The 25,386-nt window shown below is 31.0% G+C and overlaps 1 protein-coding gene across 3 annotated transcripts; it reads left to right on the top strand.

Annotated features, from left to right (window-relative positions):
* Nucleotides 1-558: 558 nt before the first annotated feature.
* On the top strand, nucleotides 559-6,739 carry LOC120180828 (heavy metal-associated isoprenylated plant protein 6-like). 3 transcript variants are annotated; one of them, XM_039186121.1, is made up of 6 exons: nucleotides 559-664; nucleotides 778-928; nucleotides 1,171-1,415; nucleotides 1,520-1,598; nucleotides 1,734-2,309; nucleotides 6,724-6,739. In XM_039186121.1, the coding sequence occupies exons 1-5, from the start codon at nucleotides 656-658 to the stop codon at nucleotides 2,303-2,305; spliced, it is 1,056 nt and encodes a 351-aa protein (XP_039042052.1). In that variant the 5' UTR covers nucleotides 559-655; the 3' UTR covers nucleotides 2,306-2,309; nucleotides 6,724-6,739. The 3 variants fall into 3 exon arrangements, with proteins under 3 accessions (XP_039042052.1, XP_039042053.1, XP_039042051.1); XM_039186122.1 differs by lacking the exon at nucleotides 6,724-6,739 and having other exon boundaries at nucleotides 560-664; nucleotides 1,734-1,979; nucleotides 2,022-2,327; XM_039186120.1 differs by lacking the exon at nucleotides 6,724-6,739 and having other exon boundaries at nucleotides 560-664; nucleotides 1,734-2,327.
* Nucleotides 6,740-25,386: the final 18,647 nt, after the last annotated feature.

Here is a 25,386-nt window from a genome sequence, read left to right as displayed (position 1 = left end):
CTAACACATATGTAAGTAATGCCTAGAAGTATTTTTTCACGTTATGATAATCAAGATTTTTAAATTGTGTTACATAAAACTTTTGAACTCATAATTAAAAAATTAAGTATTTAAATATATTAAAAAATAAAAAATATCTAATCTTAATTAATATAAACCTTAATAATAAATATTAACATAATGTAATTTAATAATAGTGTATAAGTAGATTCATTAGATATAGAGATAAAAAATTAAGGTGTACACCTTTTAACTTTTATCTCATATTGTCAAGAAACATAACTTAAACACTTTAATATGCATATGTAAACACTCTAGTGCTAGATTGGAAAAATTTGAGTAAACGATGATTGATAAATAATATTATAATATTTAGATGATTTTTTTTTTTATATATAGAAACGCCCCTTAGCCCACCCTTCCTGACTCCATCACTCATATAACGGGGGAAGCCATAATATATTTCTCCAACAACCATACATAACATCCATCCGCCATCATACATACATTACCATAAACTGCCTCTCCCTCCCTATATATACGCTTCTTTTGCCTTGAGTTTACCACTTCTAAGTTCAAACAGCTATTCGCTTTTCCTCACAGATCTCTCATTAACCAAATCTTCTTTAATTAATTTTAAAAATTTAGTCAAGTAATGGGTGAGGTTAGTTACTCGTTCTTTTCTTCTACATTCCCTTTGTTCTTTCTATTTCTAATCTTCAATGATTTGAGATTTTTTTTGGGTTTTAATTTATAGTTTTGTTTCTTGTTTTCCAGCAAAAAGGAGCTAAGCCAGAAGCTGAGAAGAAGCCCGCCGCCGATGCCGGCGCTAAGAAAGACGACGGCAAGATTATCTTCGTTTACAAGATTGATATGCATTGTGAAGGTTGTGCCAAAAAGATTAAACGCTCTATTAAACATTACGAAGGTAATTGGTGTTGATTGATTGATTAAATAATGACAATTGATTTTTGGAAATTTTCAAATTTGAATTGAAAAATCGATTTAGTTAGTCCCTGTGAATGGTTCGCCTAAGGAATAATCGGCGAATTGAATAAGGATCGGACTTGAGTACTAATTTTTTTCAATCTTAATTAGAAATTTGAATAAATAAATAATCCAAATGAAATTTCCTAACACGGACGTTGCTGTTGTTGTCGTTGGTTGAAGGTGTGGAAGATGTGAAGACTGATTGTGGAGCCAACAAGTTAACGGTGATTGGCAACGTGGATCCTGCCAAAGTCGGGAATATGTTGGCCGAGAAAACCAAGAAGAAAGTCGACCTAATTTCTCCTCAGCCTAAGAAAGATGCCGCCCCTGCCGCCTCTGGCGGTGGTGATAAGAAACCCGACGCTGAGAAGAAACCTGAGGAGAAAAAAGAAGCGAAGAAAGAAGAGAAAAATACTCCAAAAGAGGTAAATTTACACAAAAAAAGAATTTACATGCGAATGTTTGAAAATTTTAACTTAGATTTTGACCAGTTTGAGTTTACCATAATTAAATTATGTTTGATTTACAGAGTACGGTGGTTTTGAAGATTAGAACACATTGCGACGGCTGCATTCACAAGATGCGAAAAATTATCTTGAAAGTACATGGTAAGTTAATTAATTATGATTTATTTAAGCTTAAATTAATAGTGTTTGATGATGTGATGGTGTTAATTAATAGATTAATTAATTTAATTAAATATGTGGCAACGTTGATGTGGTTTTATTTTTAATTAAAAACAGGAGTTGAATCAGTGAACGTTGATGGAGCTAAAGATTTAGTAACAGTAAAAGGCACAATGGACGTGAAAGACCTCGTTCCTTATCTTAAGAATAAGTTGAAACGCAATGTCGAAGTGGTTCCGCCTAAGAAAGACGACGACGGTGAGAAGAAAAAAGACGGCGGGGAGAAGAAAGATGCCGGCAGTGATACTAAAGAGAAAGGAAAAGAAGCCCCTGCTGCTGCCGGAGGCGAGAAAAAAGAAGGCGGAGAGAAGAAGAAGGAAGGCAGCGGCGGAGAGAAGAAAGAAGGAGGTGAAACGAAGATGGAAGTGAACAAGATGGAGTATCATGGGTACGGGTATCCTCCACAGCCAATGTATTGGTCGGAGGGACACGTGTATGACGGTCCGAGTTCGAGTTATGTGGCGGAAGGGTATCATAATCACCACCATAACGAGTACGGATACATGAATCAAGGGTACATGTCTCATCCCGGGTATGTTAATCAAGGGTATTTGATGGACCCGCGGCATCCCCTTCACGCACCTCAGATGTTCAGCGACGAGAATCCAAACGCCTGCTCCGTCATGTAAGACGGTGGACGATCAACAAAAAGGAGGGGACCAAATGTAAAATAGAAATATTTTCGAGGGAAAAAATTGTAAATATGGAAGCTCATGAAAATGGCGAATTAATCGGAAATAGTAGAATTTTGGAACCATCAAACCGGCCGAAGCCGGCTTGGCTTAGAGCGGGTTGATGTTGAGAGGGTCGTCGGTTCTTTTGTTTGTTGTATTTTTTCTAAATGGAATTATGAAATAGAAATTGAATTTCATTTTATATGTGATAAAATAACATTGGTGGTGATTAGCGAGTGGCAATGGAGGATGCCACGTGGTGCCTTCGTTGGTTTAATTTAATGTTGTTTCATTTGTTGCTTACATTATTAATGCCTGCCCGGTTGCCTGGTTTGGTTTATCAGTGGGGACTGGTAATTAGATTAGCAATTTTTTTTATTTTAGGTAAAATTACAGATTTGATCATTTTTATTTAAGTTTTATAAACTTATGGTTACTGGATCTAAAAAAAATAAGTTTTGGTCACTTATATTAACGTTTTATTAATATTTAACCACTAAGACGTTAGTTACTGTAAGTTAGATGACATGGCATATTACTAAAAAGATTTAATTTTTATTTTAACCCTTGAACTATAGATAAATTCTAATAATGGATCTTTTATAAACCCAAAATAATTCATGGATAAAACATCAATTTACCTCTTTTTACTCCTCTCTACAGCTCCTCTACAGACATGACCAAGGATTCAAATAGCCGAACGAAAATGCAATAGCATCTGCGAAACAGTGGTAATATCACCGATCGAAACCGATATTGATAAATTTAGCGGTGGGTAGCGGATTCACATCAATAACGGTCTGTCGCGTCCGCAATTTAACGGGTACCAGTGTGTAGCGTCGGTAACGGGGTACTATTAACGTTAATCGACTGCTACTTAAAAATAGAAAAACTAAAATTTTCATCCGAAAAATGCAAGGAATGACACTGCAAAAGTAAAAAAAGAAAGAAAGAAAGAAAGAAATATCAATCCAAAATCCAAACTCGGTTTAAATGACACTAAATTAAATCCAGCAACAAAGTTTCAAACATGTATTATAAAAAATATATCTCTAAACTCTAATTTGTTTTTTAAAAAATAGAGCATATCAAAAGTTAAGACTCAAGACTCACCAAAGATTAAATCGGGAAGAGAATAAACCGACAAAACATAACTGTTTTGAGAGAAATCTTGCGTTCATTTATATTCGCTGCCGGTGAAGAAGTTGACCGGTAACAGCCAATAGACTTCCATTTTAGAAGGTAAATAAAAATTTATGTAATTCAAATTTTACACTTTTATTTTAATTATATTTAATTTAGTCATTTTTTGTTTTTTAAATTTCATTCAATATTTCGACGTTCAATTTTATTTTAATTTAGTATTATATTTGGTTAAACTATATTATATATATATGTTTTTTGCTTTAAAATATTTTAAAAATCATTAAAAATGGATAATTGTAATTATAATCATAACTATTATATTTAAGGATAAGTTGTGCGAAATTTTAAAAAAATTATGACCGCGGCACCCGCAGTGACCTCAATGACATCCATTATGTATGCAACCGCGATAAACTCGAAGCGACCGCAAACGCTATTTAAATCCCAAGTCGTGACCCTCACTGTAACACCCTTAGACCCGTACCCGACCCGATTACGAGTCTGAGGTGTCACATTGACTTTTCAAACTTTGACTCTTGACCAAAATTCAAATTGGATTTTTAAAACTTCCATTAAAATAAAAGCGATTTATCTACATAAATTGACAAAAATAACCAAAATCGATCAGAGCATATTCAACTCAATCACTTAGTACATGCCAACTGTATTCAAATTAACCAAAAACATATAAATCATCTATTTTCTGATATGAAATTTTGTAAGGGAGATGCTGACCTGTCTTGATCTTCTTCGCTTCTCTTCTTGCTTCAGTAACCTACGTGTGAAACAATCACACGCTAAGTCTATGACTTAGTGAGGCAACTACACATATAATGCAAACTTTAACTAATAATCATACATAAACAATTACTACTATCATTCATACCATTCATACACTTTTACAGGTAACAAATACATATATCCACATATGTCATTATTATTCATATATTTTATCTCAACTTCATATGATCTCTTATATTCATATCATTTATCTTGTAAACTTGTTACTATATCATCATGTAAATCAATTATAATCATTCACATATACTTTAACATGTACTCATATATGTCCTATCATAAAACACATACACAGAAGCAACTATATCATCATCTTCATGCTTATCACTATCATTGATTCTGTAATTACCATTTGTACAATCATATATCACACATAACATTTCACAAGGAAACAAACATATCATCATATCAAGTTTATTAATATTATCTCTTTATTAGCCTATGTACACATGTGAGAACTATACATATGTGAGTCTATAGAGGTTGTGCACAAATGTTGTCACCACAGCTCGTATAAATGCACCGAAGTTCCGCGTAGAAATGAACCGTAGTGCCACGTAGAATTGTACCGAAGTGCCATATAAAATGTCCCTAAGGACCACGTAAAACATTCCTTAAGAATCATATACATATACAAAGGATCAAGTATGTGTCTCAAAAGACATCACACATGTTCCAAGGAATACATATATGTCCCGAAGGACCGCGTAGACCCTCGACTCTTGGCATGTCAACTATACCCCTAGCTCTCATGACACATATCATGGGCATTAATATCTATGTCATTTTATATTCACACATTCATAACACTTATCTCTTATTGCATGTCTGATCTCTTATAATCATGTAATCACATAGCTCATGTCATTTCTTGTGAAATCATACATATCATGTAAGACATATCAGACATGTACACACAAATCACTTCCATATAATTCACATGATTTATTATCCCGTAGATCATATCACATTTTCATACAATTTCACAAATCATTGTCATATATGGATATCATATTTGTACTTAATAACATAGATAATGTTATATAACACTAAAATCCCACAGTTCCTATTTCGTAGCTTATATATATTGTTCTTATATTTTTTTATAGACATATAAACACCTAGATCATAATTCCCTAATTTATTGTACATAATCATATCATCATTTATATTCATAACCCCTAGCTCATATTTTGTTCTCTTATGCTTACATAGATCCTATAACATATATTATAGCATACTAACATATATCACTTATATAAATTCATTTATATACAAATTTCTTATATTCTCTTAATTCAAGTTTACATATTTCGTTTCCATATAACCCATATCATATAAATTCTCACCTCATAACATATAATATGAATAAGGCATATACACATAATACAAACTTAATCATGCTTCTATTCATGCAAACATATAAAATATTGGAAACAGACTTATCACAAGTCTAATTTTTATATAATAATATGCACAATATAATAATATGCACTCACCTTGGCCTCACTAAGTTCCAATTCACTTTTATGATTTCCTTTCTTTCGATCGAATCTTAACTTGAGGATCGTTCCGGACCTTGTTCGTGTTCGATATCTACATAATCATACATTGATACATATCAGTATCCCATTGATATACACTAATCTATCATTTCTTAGGCCAAAAGAAATGTCTATTTCAATTTCCCTTGAAGTGCATCGATGCATTCTACAGTGTATCGATGCATCCCTTAACATGTGCATCGATGCACTCCTTATACATCGATGCATTAATTGCATTCAATGTTTCCATTTTCAAGGGGTGCATCGACGCACATACTGTGCATCGATACACACTGAACAATTTCTGGAAATTTACCCTTGATGCATCGGTGCACATTGAATGTGCATCGATGCACATAGCCCAGAATTCATTTTAAGCCTGAAAATCCACTCAAATCAACTCAAATACTTCATCTTTCATCCCCTTTCATGTTCTTAATTCATATACACATGCTTAAACCAATGTATATCCATATAAGCCATCTTTAACTTCAAAATCTTATCCTCCTTATGAAATTCAAGAATCATACTCAATTTCTAGCATGTTCCAAATTCAATTTTATTACTTCATATCTCTTAATTAGATTGATGACAAGTCAAATTTAACTTCCAATTCAAGTTATGAACTCTATTCCAATATTTCTTCTAAGAACCTCAAATCTTTAATCCCTCCTAAGTCCACCATACTTTGATTTTAAGATAACTTGAGCTTTCCTTAAGCATAGTTATCATCTAATAATCAAAAACCAATCTTAAATTTAACCAAAAACCCAATAATCAGAAAACTCACCTTTGGCTCTTGGTTTTCACGCGTGAAGGAAGAAGAAAGATGAAGAGAACTCTGGAACTTCTTTTCCCTCTTCCCACGTGGTTTCCTTATCTTATAAGGGAAAATAAAAATATTTTATGTCAAATGACCATTTTGCCCTTTACTTAATCTAATAATTACTAACAACTTTTATGATTTATTTCTAAATAAATCATTGAACTAATCCATTGTTTTACTCTAGTCACCAAATTCTGAAACTTTATAATTTGATCACTAACCCGGTATTGAGGATGTTACAAATCTCCCCTTCTTTTAAGAAAATTCGTCCTCGAATTTTCATTGAACATATCCATAAGAACATATCTTCTAATGTTCTCATGCTACCTCCTTTATTTAATCTTTCATTCCTTTATTCTTTTCAACTATCTTTTCCCCTTATATGTTCATCTACTATCACTTATCATATAAACAGCAACTAGTAACTTTAATCCATTTATGCCTTTTCTCTCCTTCCATTGTGCATTTTCCTTTAACCATTTCTAAAATTTCATATAATGTCACTAATCACGTAGACAGAAACATCCATTTTCATCACTTAACCTCGTAAATCCATCTTTAATTACCTTATAACAATAACCAAACTCATTTTCCATCATCATTTGACCAAGAACCCAATATTAAATCTTCTACAAATATGATTAACATACACTTTAAAGAATATTTTCACATCACCTTGCACACTTTTCGTACTTCTATATCAAACTTATCATCTACACTTCCATATAACCTTCATCATATATGCTCCCTTAAACTCAATCCTTTTCATTTCTTTATTCCATTATTCCTTTATTCATTCCAAATTGAAATCTCCTTATACATAAATCATATATTTCCTTTCATATTCATATACTCTTGTCCTATCACCTATACTCATCTCTGTGTATCAATCTTCATTGCATCTTCATAACTTTGATAACCCATTCTTATACAGAACTTCATTCTCTACTATCTCTTATACTTGTATTTCCTTCCTTAAAGCTCCATACAATTACTTTTCTCTTTGTCTACATCATAGTTATCCTATCAGAATACACAACTATATTCAAATCCACATCAGAATTGATTAACTCAACTTTATATTTTCCTTCAATCTTATAAATCTATTACCTTTACTCTGATAGCTAATCAATAATATATATTCAATCTAGGGCACAAACCCTAGTCAACCAATCATATATATCCTTTCCAAATGAAATTATCTCAAAATTAGTTTATTTATCTTGTCAATTTCACCTCTATTCTCATACATCCTGAAATTTTCGTTGCTCAAACTCAACATTCTGACTTCCTTTGTCTTATAATCTGATCATCGATATACTCATTCTTGAACTCTTCTTATCAATCCTCAGCTTTACTCAAATATACAAATCCTTATTTCCTTTACTATATCACCTTACTATGGTCCAAATATACAATTGTATCCAGATCCATTTTATATTTGGTTATCATATCCTGAAAATATCTATAATCTTATACTTCCAGTATATTCCCATCACATGTTCTTGTTAGCCAACACTAACTTTTTCCTTCTAGAATGCAAAACAGTATCCACATCACTTGATCCATTTAAAATACTTCTTATTCTTCACTTTGTATAATTTCTAGCAAAACTCTGAAGTCATTCCTCCAATTTGATCTTTTAACTTAGAATACAACCAATTTCAACCAAGTTTGTAGTTGAAAATCATAATCTCTATCTCTCTTCGATAGTATTGATTTATGAAATACTAGTTCCTTTAATCATTCTGAGTTCTCTCCAGATCCTTAACACAATAACCACTTTTTGAAAAGGGAACCATTTCAACACCTATATTGTAACACCCCCAACCCGTACCCGACCCGGATACGAGTCCGAGGTGTCACATTGACTTTTCAAACTTTGACTCATGACAAAAACTCGAGAAAATTTAAAACTTTCATTAAAGTCACAGCAGTTTGTTTAACTCAATCAATTAGTACATGCCAACTATATTCAATATACAGAATACATCTAATTCAAGACATCTTTTCTGATCTGATCTTAGGTAAGAAGTAACTGACCGGTCTTGCTCCTCTTCACTTTTCTTCTAGCTTTCCGAAACCTACGTGTGAAATACTCACACGCTAAGTCGATGACTTAGTGAGGCATAAAAACATATAACCACTACTAATGCATTCATAATCTATACTTATTATATCATACAAAATCATACATTATGCCATGCAACCACTATCCACTTGTACACACACATCATTCACATATTCTTATAACAGGTTTCCTAGCACAAAACATGTAAATCATATGTAAGGTATTTATTATTATCTCTTTATTAGTCTTATTTTCGTTCTTTATCTTTTTGTCATATGTTTTTGCATCAATTCCTCTTAACCAAGCTATATTCACATCATCATATCACATATATCACTTCATACCATAAAGATTACAAACCAATCACATACTATCATGCAAGGTTCTTTTATATTATTTCCTTTATTAGCCCATGTACACATGTGAGAACCATAGATATGTGAGTCTATAGAGGTTTTGCACTAATGCTGTCACCACAGCTCGTATAATTGCACCGAAGTGCCACGTAGAATTACACCGGAGTGCCACGTAGAATTGCACCGTAGTGCCATATAATAATGTCCATAAGGACCACATATCATTCCTTAAGAATCATATACATATACTAGGGATCAAGTATATGTCTCACAAGACTTCACACATGTTTCAAAGAATATATATATATCCCGAAGGATCGCGTAGACCCTCGACTCTTGGCATGCCAACTATACCCCTAGCTCTCAAGAGACATAACATGTGAACTATCTTTTATATCCTTGCACATATTCATGTAACATATCACATATTCATATAAGCTCGTAGCTTCATTCACACATACATGTAATCACGTAGTTCATGTAAATTCTCATATGATTTCATATTCATATAATCACATAATTCACTTACACGTAGCACATTTTTCATGTAATTCACAGATATCCCATAGTCATGTCTTCATATATTCATTTCATCACACAGGATCATAGTTTCTAGTCATATTATTCACATTCTCTGACTTATCTCTTATGATCTGGTAATCACTACACTTATTTCATATAACTTATTACCGAATAATTCACATATAAACACCTAGATCACTTTCACATAGCTTATATAAGTTTCCTGAATCCTCTCATATTACCTGATAACGTATATCATATAGTTATATAATAACTTATCTCATTTCGTCTACTTTATGCTTTATTTCTTTATATTCCCTTAGATTATATAACTAATGTCGTATTTCTAAACATATATATATTACACTTAATCATATTTTATTTATATAATACTTTAATCCATTTAATTAATTCAATTTCATACATTCCTTATAACCTTTTCATATAACCCCATAGATCTTTAGCATATAATTTGTCATATATATATACATATCAGCGCTTTGTATTCCAGTTCCCTAATAGATATATTATTCTCATTCCATTCTATAATTCAATCTTATTTAGTTTCCTCAATTCTCATTAAATCAAATAACTCTATTTTACTAATTCTCATAACCATGTATTTCACATAGTCTTATATTTCATTATCTTATTATTATATTTATTCTCCTATGATTCTTCATAAACCTCTATTTCCATTTCCCTACATCTCTTGACTTATCTTCTATATTCATATAATTTCATAACTTATTTGATATTCTCTCATTAACACTTAATAGGGTGTGTACATAAACCACATAGCATATACAAAACATATCAATTCATATAATCAAGCATACATACACTCATATTCAACTCATGCCTTTAATCATGAATTCATATGTAACTCTTCAGGAAATAGACTCATCGCAAGTCTTCTTCCCATCACCTATCATATACTATTGAATATGCACTCACCTGGCCTCACTAGTCAATTCCAATCTCTTATATTTCCCTTTGATCGATCTTACTTGACAATGATTCTGGAACTCGTTCAGGCTCTGAATCTACATAATTATACATTTTCAAGATTATTAGATACATACACCTTGTAATTTGATACTAGCAACTTAAACGAACTTAATAAACCCATATTCACATTTTCCTTAGGGGTGCATCGATGCACTATAGGTGCATCGATACACAAAATGGCTTCGAATTTTTTTATGCATCGATGCATCCCCTTAACGCATCGATGCACCTTCAAAATTTATCTTGGTGCATCGGTGCACACTCAAACTGCATCGATGCATTCCAGGCATTCAGTGTTCTTCTTTTAAGAGTACATCGATACATATTGAATGTGTACCGATGCATCATGCCCAGAAATTGTATTCAAGCCCGAAAATCATCAACTGTTCACTCAATTCTTCTATTTTAAGCCCCTAACATGTCATTAAACTCAACTACCACTTTACAAACCAACTTATATCCATATAAGCTATCTTTATCTTTCATAACTCTTCATGATTCTTAAAATTAAGAATCATTCCCAATTTTCCATGTTATCCAAACTTTGATTTAACACTTATAACTTCTTATTCACACCTGTGACAAGTCAAATTCCATCACCACATTCATTTATTAACTCTTTTTCAGAAATTCGCTTTGAAACTCATTTTCTTTAATCTTTTGTAACTCCTTTATGTTTTGATTTCTAAGATAACTTAAGCTTCCTTAAGCTTAGTTATTATCTAATGATCAAAACCCAACCTTTAATTCCACAAATAATCAAGAATTCATAAAACTCACATTTCTCTTGAAGCTCACGGCTGGAGAAGAAGAAGAAAGAAAAAAAGCTCTGGAGAATTCTCTCCTTTCCCATGTGCTTATTATCCTTTATAAAGGGAAATAAAATCTTTTATGAGAAATGACCATAATACCCTTATTACTTCCAAACTTTGTTATAAAATCCAACACCAATATTTTTCATTAAAATCCCTAAACTTTTAATCTTTCTGAGATTGGCCACTAAATTACCAAAAATTCCATTTTGGTCATTGATCCGACTTTTGGGATATTACATATAACACTTCTTTTAATCTAGGCACCAGCTCTCTACACATCACTTGTATGCATCATTTTCATTTAAATTATCTTTACAACCTTTCACTCTACTCATCAAATTGTACTCTTGTCCATACACATTACGATTTCCCTCTGTATCAAATTCATAAACTCTGGCTTCATATACCTTATACACTTGTCGCTGATGCACTTAACGTCCTTATGGTGACACTGGTTCACCATATTCTATCTTATTAACTTTATAACAAAACTTCTCCATATCACTTTTTCAATTCGAAACAGTGAAAACCTTTTATCACTATTCAGATATGATTTCAATTTCTGAAATCAACCTTTAATCTTATAAGACACTTTCTGAGGTTCCGCTCTTCATCCTGCCTGGCTAGGGCAGGTGAATTACAATCACCATCAGATTTGTCAGCTATCGATTCACTTTGTCATTTCTTATAATCACATTTCTATTGTATTCTATTTAACTTATTCTATCAGCAAGACATCATATTCCTTACAATTTCATATTAGAAATATTTGCTATTTTGTTGGCATGTATACATTATACAACACTCTAGACTCCGGTTTATGCCGAGAATCGACTAAACCGTAGCTTTGATACCATTAAATGTAACACCCTCAGACCCGTACACGACCCGATTAGGAGTCTGAGGTGTCACATTGACTTTTCAAACTTTGACTCTTGACCAAAATTCAAATTGGATTTTTAAAACTTCCATTAAAATAAAAGCGATTTATCTACATAAATTGACCAAAATAACCAAAATGGATCAGAGCATATTCAACTCAATCACTTAGTACATGCCAACTGTATTCAAATTAACCAAAAACATTTAAATCATCTATTTTATGATCTGAAATTTTGTAAGGGAGATACTGACCTGTCTTGCTCTTCTTCGCTTATCTTCTTGCTTCTGTAACCTACGTGTGAAACAATCACACGCTAAGTCTATGACTTAGTGAGGCAACTAAACATATAATGCAAACTTTAACTACTAATCATACATAAACAATTACTACTATCATTCATACCATTCATAATCTTTTACAGGTAATAAATACATATATCCACATATGTCATTATTATTCATATCTTTTATCTCAACTTCCTATGATCTCTTATATTCATATCATTTATCTTGTAAACTTGTTACTATATCATCATGTAAATCAATTATAATCATTCACATATACTTTAACATGTACTCATATATGTCCTATCATAAAACACATACACAGAAGCAACTATATCATCATCTTCATGCTTATCACTATCATTGATTCTGTAATTACCATTTGTACAATCATATATCACACATAACATTTCACAAGGAAACAAACATATCATCATATCAAGTTTATTAATATTATCTCTTTATTAGCCTATGTACACATGTGAGAACTATATATATGTGAGTCTATAGAGGTTTTGCACAAATATTGTCACCACAGCTCGTATAAATGCACCGAAGTGCCGCATAGAAATGAACCGTAGTGCCACGTAGAATTGTACCGAAGTGCCATATAAAATGTCCCTAAGGACCACGTAAAAAATTCCTTAAGAATCATATACATATACAAAGGATCAAGTATGTGTCTCAAAAGACATCACACATGTTCCAAGGAATACATATATGTCCCGAAGGACCGCGTAAACCCTCGACTCTTGGCATGCCAACTATACCCCTAGCTCTCTTGACACATAACATGGGCATTATTATCTATGTCATTTCATATTCACACATTCATAACACTTATCTCTTATTGCATGTCTGATCTCTTATAATCATGTAATCACATAGCTCATGTCATTTCTTATGAAATCATACATATCATGTAAGACATATCATACATGTACACACAAATCACTTCCATATAATTCACATGATTTATTATCTCGTAGATCAAATCACATTTTCATACAATTTCACAAATCATTGTCATATATGGATATCATATTTGTACTTAATAACATAGATAATGTTATATAGCACTAAAATCCCACAGTTTCTATTTCGTAGCTTATATATATTATTCTTATATCATTTTATAGACATATAAACACCTAGATCATAATTCCCTAATTTATTGTACATAATCATATCATCATTTATATTCATAACCCCTAGCTCATATTTTGTTCTCTTATGCTTACATAGATCCTATAACATATATTGTAGCACACTAACATATATCACTTATATAAATTCATTTATATACAAATTTCTTATATTCTCTTAATTCAAGTTTACATATTTCGTTTCCATATAACCCATATCATATAAATTCACACCTCATAACATATAATATGAACAAAGCATATACACATAATACAAACTTAATCATGCTTCTATTCATGCAAACATATAAAATATTGGAAACAGACTTATCACAAGTCTAATTTCCATATAATAATATGCACAATCTAATAATATGCACTCACCTTGGCCTCAATAAGTTCCAATCCACTTTTATTATTTCTTTTCTTTCGATTGAATCTTAACTTGAGGATCATTCCGGACCTTGTTCATGTTCGATATCTACATAATCATACATTGATACATATCAGTATCCCATTGATATACTCTAATCTATCATTTCTTAGACCAAAAGAAATATCTATTTCAATTTCCCTTGAAGTGCATCGATGCATTCTATAGCGTATCGATGCATCCCTTAACATGTGCATCGATGCATTAATTGCATTCAATGTTTCCATTTTTAAGGGGTGCATCGATACATACTGAACAATTTCTGGAAATGTACCCTTGATGCATTGGTGCACATTGAATGTGCATCGATGCACATAGCCTAGAATTCATTTTTAAGCCCAAAAATCCACTCAAATCAACTCAAATTCTTCATCTTTCATCCCCTTTCATGTTCTTAATTCATATACACATGCTTAAACCAATTTATATCCATATAAACCATCTTTAACTTCAAAATCTTATCCTCCTAATGAAATTCAAGAATCATACTCAATTTCTAACATGTTCCAAGTTCAATTTTATTACTTTATAGCTCTTAATTAGATTGATGACAAGTCAAATTTAACTTCCAATTCAAGTTATGAACTCTATTCCAAGATTTCTTCTAAGAACCTCAAATCTTTAATCCCTCCTAAGTCCATCATACTTTGATTTTAAGATAACTTAAGCTTTCCTTAAGCTTAGTTATCATCTAATAATCAAAAACCAATCTTAAATTTAACCAAAAACCTAATAATCAGAAAACTCACCTTTGGATCTTGATTTTCACGCGTGAAGGAAGAAGAGATATGAAGAGAACTCTAGAACTTCTTTTCCCTCTTCCCACGTGATTTCCTTATCTTATAAGGGAAAGTAAAAAATCTTTCATGTCAAATGACTATTTTGCCCTTTACTTAATCTAATAATTACTAACAACTTTTATGATTTATTTCCAAATAAATCATTAAACTAATCCATTGTTCTATTCTAGTCACCAAATTCTAAAACTTTATAATTTGATCACTAACCCGGTATTGAGGATGTTACACTCACATACCTAAACTCACACCATCGTAGATCGACATTATTTTACTCTTTTCCGACCACCATAGCGGTGGTTGGGTTATCCAGAGGCATGAACCCTCTTTTTCTTTTCTAAATATTGAAAATTAACTCCAAAAAATTGAACAGCCCTTTAACCCACTCAAAAGATTTGACTGTTCGACTCTGACAATCTCAACAACCATCTTTTCTGATGACCTCAACATCGATGAAAACTCAAACCAAACACAGTAACAAACTAAGCCCTATTATCAATACACTATTACTCTATCGTTTTGGAAGATAGACCTGGGTTTGTGTGAGAATAAAACACCCTTCAATCGTCTGTGAATATATGTATATATTGTTGGGAATTTGTTGAATAATTGAGTAAAGAAAACGGAAAGAACATAAGAATTTTAACGAGGTTCAGCAATGTGCTTACGTCCTCGATGCCCTAGGCGACGCTAGAATTTTTATTCAATATCTCATAAGTTTTGGTTACATCTCCTTTTATAATAAATAAACTCTGCTATATATTTACAAAAATAACCATGTACTTTATTGGTATATTTATGAGCCATACCTAACAAAATTAAAAATGGAGAAGAAATCAACTGTATAAAAAAATGTTGAAATGCAAAAGGCAACCCCAAGGGGAAGGCAATGCCGCAGGTGAAGAGTGTTGCTCCATGCTTACATATCTGATGAGTTGAAACGCGAAAGCGGAGGAAGCGGCTGAGAAGGAAGAAAACATATGGAAAAAATGGGTAAATTGATATTTTATCCTAAACTATTTTGGATTTATAAAAAGATCCATAATTAGTAATTTAACTAAAGTTCAAGTGTTAAAATAAAAAATAAACCTTTTTGCTAACGTGCCACGTCATCAAACTCACGGCAACTAACATCTAAGTGACCAAATCTTAATAAAACGGTAACATAAGTAACCAAAATTTATGTTTTTCGAATCCAGTGACTATATGTTTATAAAACTTAAACAAAAGTGATCAAATATGTAATTTACCCTTTATTTTAATTAATTTAAGATTTATTAAAATATCACATTACAAATGGTCCTCGATTATAAGACGTTATTTTGTTGAGTCTTCTTATTATTAAAAATTATAAAATAATACTCAGATTATAGGATGTTTTTTTATTAGTCCTCCAACTATTAAAAGTTACAAAATGGTCACATGACTGTTTATATCTTCTAAACTTATCTTTTTTGATTAAAAATTTAACGATCGTCTGATTTGGACGTTAATATATTGATTGATATATGATAAAATCATTTTTGGTGATGTCTACTAGTATCGTTGTTGCTTTCAAGCACTGACTCGACCAGGTGTGGAACTAGGAATTTATTAAGGCAAGGTTAAAGTAATTTTTTTATTTTTCATAAATAAAACTTTTTTAATTGAAGGGGCCCGGTAGATTTTTTTATTTATTTTTCAAATATACATATATTTTTCAATATTAATTAATATTTAAAAAAATTGACGGGTGCCAAGGCTCCTCTTGGTCCCCATGAAGTTTCCCCCATAGGCTCGATGATATAATAATTCAAACATTGGCTCAACGATATAATTTGAATGGAGAGTCAATTTACTATAACACTCAAACATTTTTATAATCATATTTTATCATATATCATTCAACAAGTTGACGTTAAACTCAGATGACCTCCAATTTTTAACAGAAAATGACGAGTTTGGAACATATAAATAGTCAAATAATCATTTTATAGCTTATAGTCAAGAGACTCAACAAAATAAAACTCTATAGTCGGAATACTATTTTATAACTTTTAATAATTGAAAGACTTAACAAAATAACACCTTATAGTTAGGGACCATTTATGTACTTTACCCATTAATTTAATATTTATATAATCTTCTGGTTTTGACGATAGTGATAGGGAGAAGGTTTGGGTTCTTGCGTGGTACAAAATTGGTTTTGTGTAGTACATATTTTATTTCATCCTGGGACGGTACGAAAGGGAGTGAAATTAATTAAAATATTATTAATTTGTATAAGATTGTTTCTAGAAGAAGTTTTAATTAATTTAATTAGTTTGGTTATTGTGGTTTAACTTCAACAATAACATTTACGGGGAAATGATTACATACAACAACTTTAATATACGGTTAAAAAAACGTTATTGATTTTGTTATTATTTAAATAATGAAATTGATAAAAAATTATCGAAAATATTATTATTTCTATCGGTTTTATTATTTTTTTCTATCGATTTTGTTATTGTTTGATATTTTACCGAAAATATTAAAAAATATTAATGTTTTAGGTAAAAAAATTATAGTGTTTTAGATAATTTTTTTTATCAATTTTATTATTTAAATAATAATAAAACTGATAACATATTTTTTTAATTATATATTAAAGATACGGCATGGTAAAATTTCTGACCTTTACGAGCTGCAAACGCCTGCGCTATCAGAAATTCAGAATAAAATAAAATAAACCGTTTAATTTTAGCGAAGAGACCGTGATAAAAGAGGGCAGGTTTACCTTTTCATGGCAATAGAAAGGCTATTTAAGCAAAATTTTAACACTCGTTGTCGTCATTGTTACGTTTATATATTATTGCACCATTCTTTCAAGCCTGATTTTAATTTATAAATTATTTGAAAATGATAATAAACCAAGCATTATAATTCGTGATTAAGAAAGAAATGAAACCCTTTGTCAACTCTCTGTCTTTTTTTTAATTGATCATTTATATTTTATTTATTAATCGATTAATTCAGATTCAAGTTTATATAGAATCATTATAGGACCACTCTTTTAACTCAATTTACACTGTTTCTAAACGCCATGATTCAAGCTCTTTATATTATTTAAAAAATCTAATGTCTCATCTTAATAAATTAACTGGTTATTAATATCTCTCAGTTCTTAATTTGTAATCATAACGCTTCTTCCATCTTCACATTGATGCCAATAATGCATTAATGCTGAATTGAAATAATTAAATAGATCTCTTTTCTCTTTTGACTTCGATCTTTGTCAGAAATAGATAGAGAAAAATTGGTGGAGATAATCTCTCTCTGAAAATTTTAAAATTTTAAATATTTTTTTTTATATTTTAATCGAATAATCAATTTTATTCCTTTATAAATTCTTCCATAATATAAAATTATACATTTATCTCGGTCGATTTCTCTTTTCTTTTTCTAAAATCAATAATGTGTTTTTTTTACATATTAAAAAAGCAAATTGTTTAAGCAATGGAAGCAAGTGACAAGGAGCATAGATATTGTCAAATGTGATTAAAACTTGCTCAACCTTTTAAGTTTCAAAAGGCATATATAATATAAAAGCATGAATGCTGAACGATGATACTAGAGTTTTGTTTCTATTTGGAACGGCGACGTATTCACATTTATGTTTATATATATTATTGCTGGAAATGGGACAACACAGGACCGCCAATCATTTAGAGGATAAGAAGCTCACGCCTTGGCTTCCATCATCCTTATTATTCTTTCTTATTTTCAGATTACGATTGGGGGTCGTAATTTTATTTAATCTTCTTATTAATTTCATAATTTTGATTTTATTCGTTTGTTAAAAGATAATCACATAAAACTAAATTTAATTTTTGAAATATATTTAATAGTTTAAGTAAAGTTTAATTTGAATATAAGATGATTAATTTGATATTATTGTCATGGGGATAGACATGCATTTATCTTAAAATTTGAATTTTTTTCAATTAATTAATTATTTTATTATCGATGTTCATCTTGAAATTTTATTTATGTTCACTCTATTAAATTTTTTTATATTTTTAACATATGTGTGTTCACCGTATAAAATATTTCTAAATCTATCACTGCTAGTGACACATGCGATGTTACATGATGCATGCCCACAAATATGTTTACATCAATAAAAAAACATCTAAGAGCGTACGAATCGTTAAAAAATTCTTACTATGTGACATTATGCATGCAATTCAGTGACTGTAACAGTATAAATCAATGAAACGGTGTTAAATACTAGATTTTCCAGGCAGCTTCTATCGCATATATATCAGTACGAACGATGAAAGAATCTCTCCTTTTTCCAATCATCGTTTCCAATTTGTTTCCATTGATGGATAGCATGTTGAGCATGGAAACAACCCAAGTTTCCTTCTAAATATATATAAACGCACCATATTCTTTTCTTGAATTTAATGTAACCCATCATTCAAGATTAAGATGTTCATGACTTCGGGTCAAATTTTTAATTTATCTGAATCTTATTTGAAATTTAATTTTTTTTTATTTGTACTTGATCTAACTTAGATTTAGAAAAATTGTATCTGACTCGAAATTTGACTTGATCTTTTAGGTCATAACTCACACTTAACCCGACTCAACTTACATATATATAATTAATTTTATTATGTAAAATAAAGATCTAATTGAAAAATAAAATAGAAAGGGATATTATTGTAATTATTTTTAAATATATAATGATTAATTATTATATTATGTGGGATCAAATTTAACCGGAGGAACACAACATGGAGTGGCTGTTATAAGTGGGAAGGCACGTAAGCCAATATGTCATGGCTCATGAGTCTTGACTCTATATGAAATTATGAATCGTGGCAATAATATTGGTTTTGGTAGGATTAGCACAAATGAGGTCACCTACCTAACTGCACCCACACTCTTCTTTGTTTTTCTCACACATAATCCCACAATTAATGAACCTATTAAAATTTTGCAACCCTTACGCCACCATTCCTATATTTTATACCTAAATTATTTTGTAATCTTGGGATGGAAAACTAGTTGAATTAATTCAACATCATTAGAAAATACTCATAGTTGATGGTAAGACATGGAGTGCGAAGGTTTAGGAATATTCATTCTCTATGATTTGAGTGGCGAGTTGCAATTGATAATTTTATGAAGGATGGATAACAAATTATGTGATGTTGAGAGAAAGATAGTTTCAATCTATCTCTCAATCTTGTATGAAGGTTTATATATTGACCTTAAATGTTGATATTAAATTTAGAGTCATGACAACTACAAATAGATTTGTACATGGGATTGTCAGAGATAATGTCAAATAATAATGGTTGCTCGAAGGATATGGATCTCGAAGGTCTTGACTAGCGGAATAGTTCTTTTTGAGGCATCGATAGACATAGAATGACAATGAAGACGTGATTTAAGGAGGAGATTCAAAGGAGGTACAACCATGAACAAACACATGATTTTATGTTTAGGGGATCAACTTATAAAATTCTAAAATGAGAAAATATTTTATCAATAGAAAGTACAAAAATAAAAATCTATAATATATATATGATAATTTAAAATCCACAGCCCTACCACCTTTTGTAAATTCTTAAATATAACACTCATAATATATTTTCATATGATTCCATTTAAATAATAGTAAAATTATGATTAATATTCATGTACTATATTTCCAAACTGAGTAAACTAAAACCAAAATTTAACCTTAAATAATCTCAATTTGTAGCATGGCCAATGTTTTTTTGTTACAACGTACCAAACCAAAACTTGTACCGTTCTACGAGTCTTACATGCAGAATAAATGTTTTATATTAGTGAAGAAGGAAGCAAGCAAACATGGCAGAAAATGGTGTTAAGCAGGCCGGAGATAAGCTGATTTAATCAAATTTGACCTTGTTAAACATGACAAAAATGGTGAGACCTAACAGTTAATTAATTAATTAATTTTTAAAAAAGAGAAACCATCAGCTTACATAAACCTTATTTAATATAATAATGAGTATTATAAATATTCCTTCTTCCTTTTTCCTACTCCGAAAAAGATACTATTAAATAATAATATAATGTGGTATGACAACGATAATAATAAATATATGAAATCAAATCAAACTTTTAATTCCAGCGGCAAATGAGCGATTAGAGATGATGAAATAATTGAAAAAAATTTCATCGTTATTTTTAAATAGTTTGAGGTGATTATATAATAATATTAAAAAAAAATATTAATTTACTAAATTACTTGATTAAATGTGTATTTTTTTACTATTTATGGGAATAAGTCGATAGTTTTCTAATTAGAAAAATTAGTTTGTATTCTAATTCAAATTACATTAAAATACATATCAGTTGAATCTGATGGATGGGTTCATGCTGGCGGATTATTTTATTAATCCTACGTTAATGACATATTAACAGTTGATGCAGCTGAGGTTTCAACTAATTAGTGATCTGATCTCCAAGTCAGCCATTTTATAATGCACAAATTGTCCTATTATTTTTAAATGGCTTATATTATAAATAAGTATCTAAAATATATAATCTTTTTCTTCTAGGTACCTGAAGTATTGTTTTTAAAAATAAGTAATTAAAATTATTTGTTTTGTTCAAAATGAATACCTAAAGTATTTTTTAGTCAAAATATGTACTTAAAGTATTCAATCATTTTTATCTAAATACCTAAAGTATTATTTAGATAAAGTCACATGTCAAAATTTTTAGAACTTATATAAAAAAGATTGGATATTTTAATACTTATTTTGACAAAAGAATACTTTAGATAAATATTTTGACAAAACTTGTAACTTTAGGCACTTTGACAAAAAAATACTTTGGGTACTATAGACACTCATTTCCGTCCGAATTTGAGCTTTTTATTTATTTATTTTTTATTATAGTAATATAGTATAATTTTTTAAAATGTTTTTGAAAAATATAATATATAGTTTTCAAAAAATAGTTTTTGAAATATATATTATATAGTTTTTAAATCGTTTTTGAAAACTTATATACAATACATAAGTTTTAAAAATATTTTGAAAATTATATAATATATAGTTTTGAAATCATTTTGAAAATATAATATATAGTTTTTAAAAAAACATTTTTTGAAAATTTATATAATAAATAGTTAAAAAAACATTTTGGAAAACTTATATAGTATTTTTAAAATCATTTTTGAAAATTATATGATATATAGTTTTGAAAACGTTTTTAAATATAATATATAGTTTAAAAAATAATTTTTTTGAAACATTTATTATATAATATATATTATTATTAATATTTATTTTTTTATTTTATTTCATTTCATTTTATTAATCTAATTTAATTTAATTTATTTTATTTTATTTTTGTTAAGGTCCAAATCTAGTCCAAATGAATGGGCCTGATCTAGCCTATCAAAGTTTAGGATTTAGGAACCCTAAGATGGTATCAGTCAATAGCACCGCATAGGGGGCCAAACGGTCAAACAACGCACCGGCCGGCCAGGAAAATCGGGACTGCACCATCCCGGGATTCCCGGCTACGTGAACAACGTTAACACGAAATACACGAGAACAACCCCATTATCATTGGAGCAGGCCACCGGTGGGGTGGGTATAAATACCCCACCACGGTGACATCAACGGGGGGACATTATCAACGGGAGAAACAGAGAGCAACCAGCCCACAGTCAGAAACAACCATAATATACAGAGAGAAATCCAAGCGAAACAGTTCATCGAACAGAAAAACTCATCATCATCGAGAGATCGAACAATGCCAACAGTATCAAAAACACCAAGACATCAACCAAACATCATCGAGCCAAAATACAAGCATAACAACACCAAAACAATAAACAACAGAGAGCAACACAGTGACGAAAACAAGAAAAAACATCATCATCGTCTCAAAACCAAGGAGCCATCGGAAGAAAAATGTAAAGAACCCGAAGGGTTTTTGTTAGATCTACGCCGAGGGGGTCCAAATTTGATGTTTTGGAGTTTGGATTTGGGATCTCGAGGTTGAGAAGAATCGGGTAGGCGAGTTTCGGCTTTCCCGACAGTCGCTCGTCGGCAATGGCCCGGTGGCCGGCCATCCCTCAGATGGGATATGCTAGAGAGAATCCTCTCTTTTTGTAGAGGGAGAGAGCTATTAGAGAGAATGAGGGGAGTTAGGTCGTTTGGCCTTAGAATCACATAGTTATACCAGAACCAAAACGACGCCGTTTTGCTTGGGGACTTACTGTGTATTTTCAGGCACGGGTAAACGTTGTCCTCAGTCCCTGTAACTTATACTTTTTTCCATTTTAATCACTGATGGTAATTCCCATTATTTTAATTCTGAACTCCAATTTTACGCATGACTTATTTTAGTCACTAGCTTAATTTAATTTATTTTTTATTTAATTTATTATTTATTTATTTTTGGTCTCTTGATTTCATGGTAATTATATTTTAGTCACCAATCTTATGCATTTAATATGTAATTACTAGCTAAACCTCTATTTTTTTACCATTTTTTTTGGAATGTAACCCCTTGCTATTACCTTTTTTTCCTTTTCAATTCATTTTTTTTCATTGCTTTATTAACTTTTTTCCTTGTCTTTTCACAAAATTTATTTATTTATTTATTTGTTTGTTTATCTTTTTATTTTTATTATAATAATGTTTTTTTTCTTTTTTTCTTTTATTTATTTATTTATTTTCGCTAACGTTTTTACTTTGTAGATAAATTTTAACTGATCAAAGGTAATTATTCGAATCGAATTTTTAAATTTAAATTTAAAATTTTAATTTTCGTAATTAAAGGCAATCGGCAAATTAATTGGTACCGAAAGGGCGGTTCAAGGGTGCTAATCCTTCATTGACCGTAACCGACTCCCGAACCCGACACGTTTCTGGTACAACGCGGATCAAGTAAGAAAGAAAGGTATCCGATCAACCTATATGTTTTAAAATAAATGATCGGTGGCGACTCTAACCCACTCATTTCAAGTCGAAGCCCAATTCCGGGGTCCAACCGAAATATGTTTCCGACAGCTTGACGACTCTATTGGGGAAAGGTAAGTGAGTCAGGCCGAAATTAATTTTCGGTTGTCTTTTTATGCGAAAATGGTAAATTTTAATTTTAATTTATTTATTTGATTCAAATTATTTATCTTTGATTATTTTTCAAATAAATAGTTGTACTGACGTTTTTTAATGATTTCAGATTTTTCAAAACTGTCATCTCTAGCTCTATACCCGAGCTCCAAACCCTTTTAAGTGGGGGCGAAAGCGACGCATTCGTGTGAATTTATTCACCGTATGGGCCTAGCAAGTAACCTTCGGGATTCATATATCTTATGTCTTCGTGTGAATTTATTCTCCGTATGGGCTTAAGGGAATGTTTCCTCTCGAGTTTAAGTTAGTCCACACAAGCTTGTAATGAGCTTAGGACTAAGGGTCTGGCAAGACTAAGGGGGCACCAATAAGGAGAACTCGAGTACCCTATTTAGAACCTAAACTGCGAGAGTATAGGGAATTAGAGCCCATCCCAAAATCTCATTCTAAACCCTAAGTTGCTTTATTTCCTGCTTTATTTTCTATTCAAAGCATGCAAATTAGAAAAATATGCGGATAGGATTTAGCATGCGGGATAGAAATCATGTCCGGGTAGGAATACTAAGCATGTTCAGGTAGATATCATGTGAGGTATGACTTTTATTTTTCATGATTATTTTTTTATTATTTTACCTCACTAACTCTTTTTTCTCTCTTTCATTTTATTTTCATCACTTGCATCATTTAAAACGAGGTGTTGATCCACTAAAAACATGTTTGTTAATATGAATAAGCTGCATTAATGGACAAAGGGGTTATAATACAAAGAGATAAAAAGCTCATAAGTCCAGCCGTGGTCAAAGAATACTCAGAGGCAAAGATTGCAGGGGCAAGATGAGGAAAATGCTACGGACTGAGACGCTTCTTTTGAAGACTACGAGAACAAGATGGATGCCATTATTAACGAATTCTAGAAACAAGTCGGTAAACTTCGGATGGAGGGCTCTAATGGTGCTTTCGTTTGGAGCAAGCTCGACATAGAGTGAAAGCCGAGGATGCAGTCATTCGAGACCTTTTTTGGGGCAAGAAGCCCATCACCTGCACAAGTTTAGCCAAAGGAGTCGGAATGGTTCGATAGGATATTCAACCGATGAAAAAAGGCAGAAGACGAACCAACTTGTCAGAAGCTGTGCGGGATCTATACCATCAAATTTTTTTTTGTCTCTTCAGACGTAACACTTTTCCCCACAATAAGGATTATTCAAAATAACATGCACATTTTTTGGATCAATGCCTCAGACATTTCATGCATCATGCATTTAGACATTTTGTTATTTTCTTTGCATTCACATTAACTAACGAAA

The sequence above is a fragment of the Hibiscus syriacus genome, unplaced genomic scaffold, assembly GCF_006381635.1.
Source record: "Hibiscus syriacus cultivar Baekdansim isolate YM2019G1 unplaced genomic scaffold, ASM638163v2 tig00112503_pilon, whole genome shotgun sequence".
Classification (NCBI taxonomy): domain Eukaryota; kingdom Viridiplantae; phylum Streptophyta; class Magnoliopsida; order Malvales; family Malvaceae; genus Hibiscus; species Hibiscus syriacus.
The sequence above is the reverse complement of the archived record's forward strand: the minus strand, read 5'-3'. Positions and strand labels throughout refer to the sequence as shown.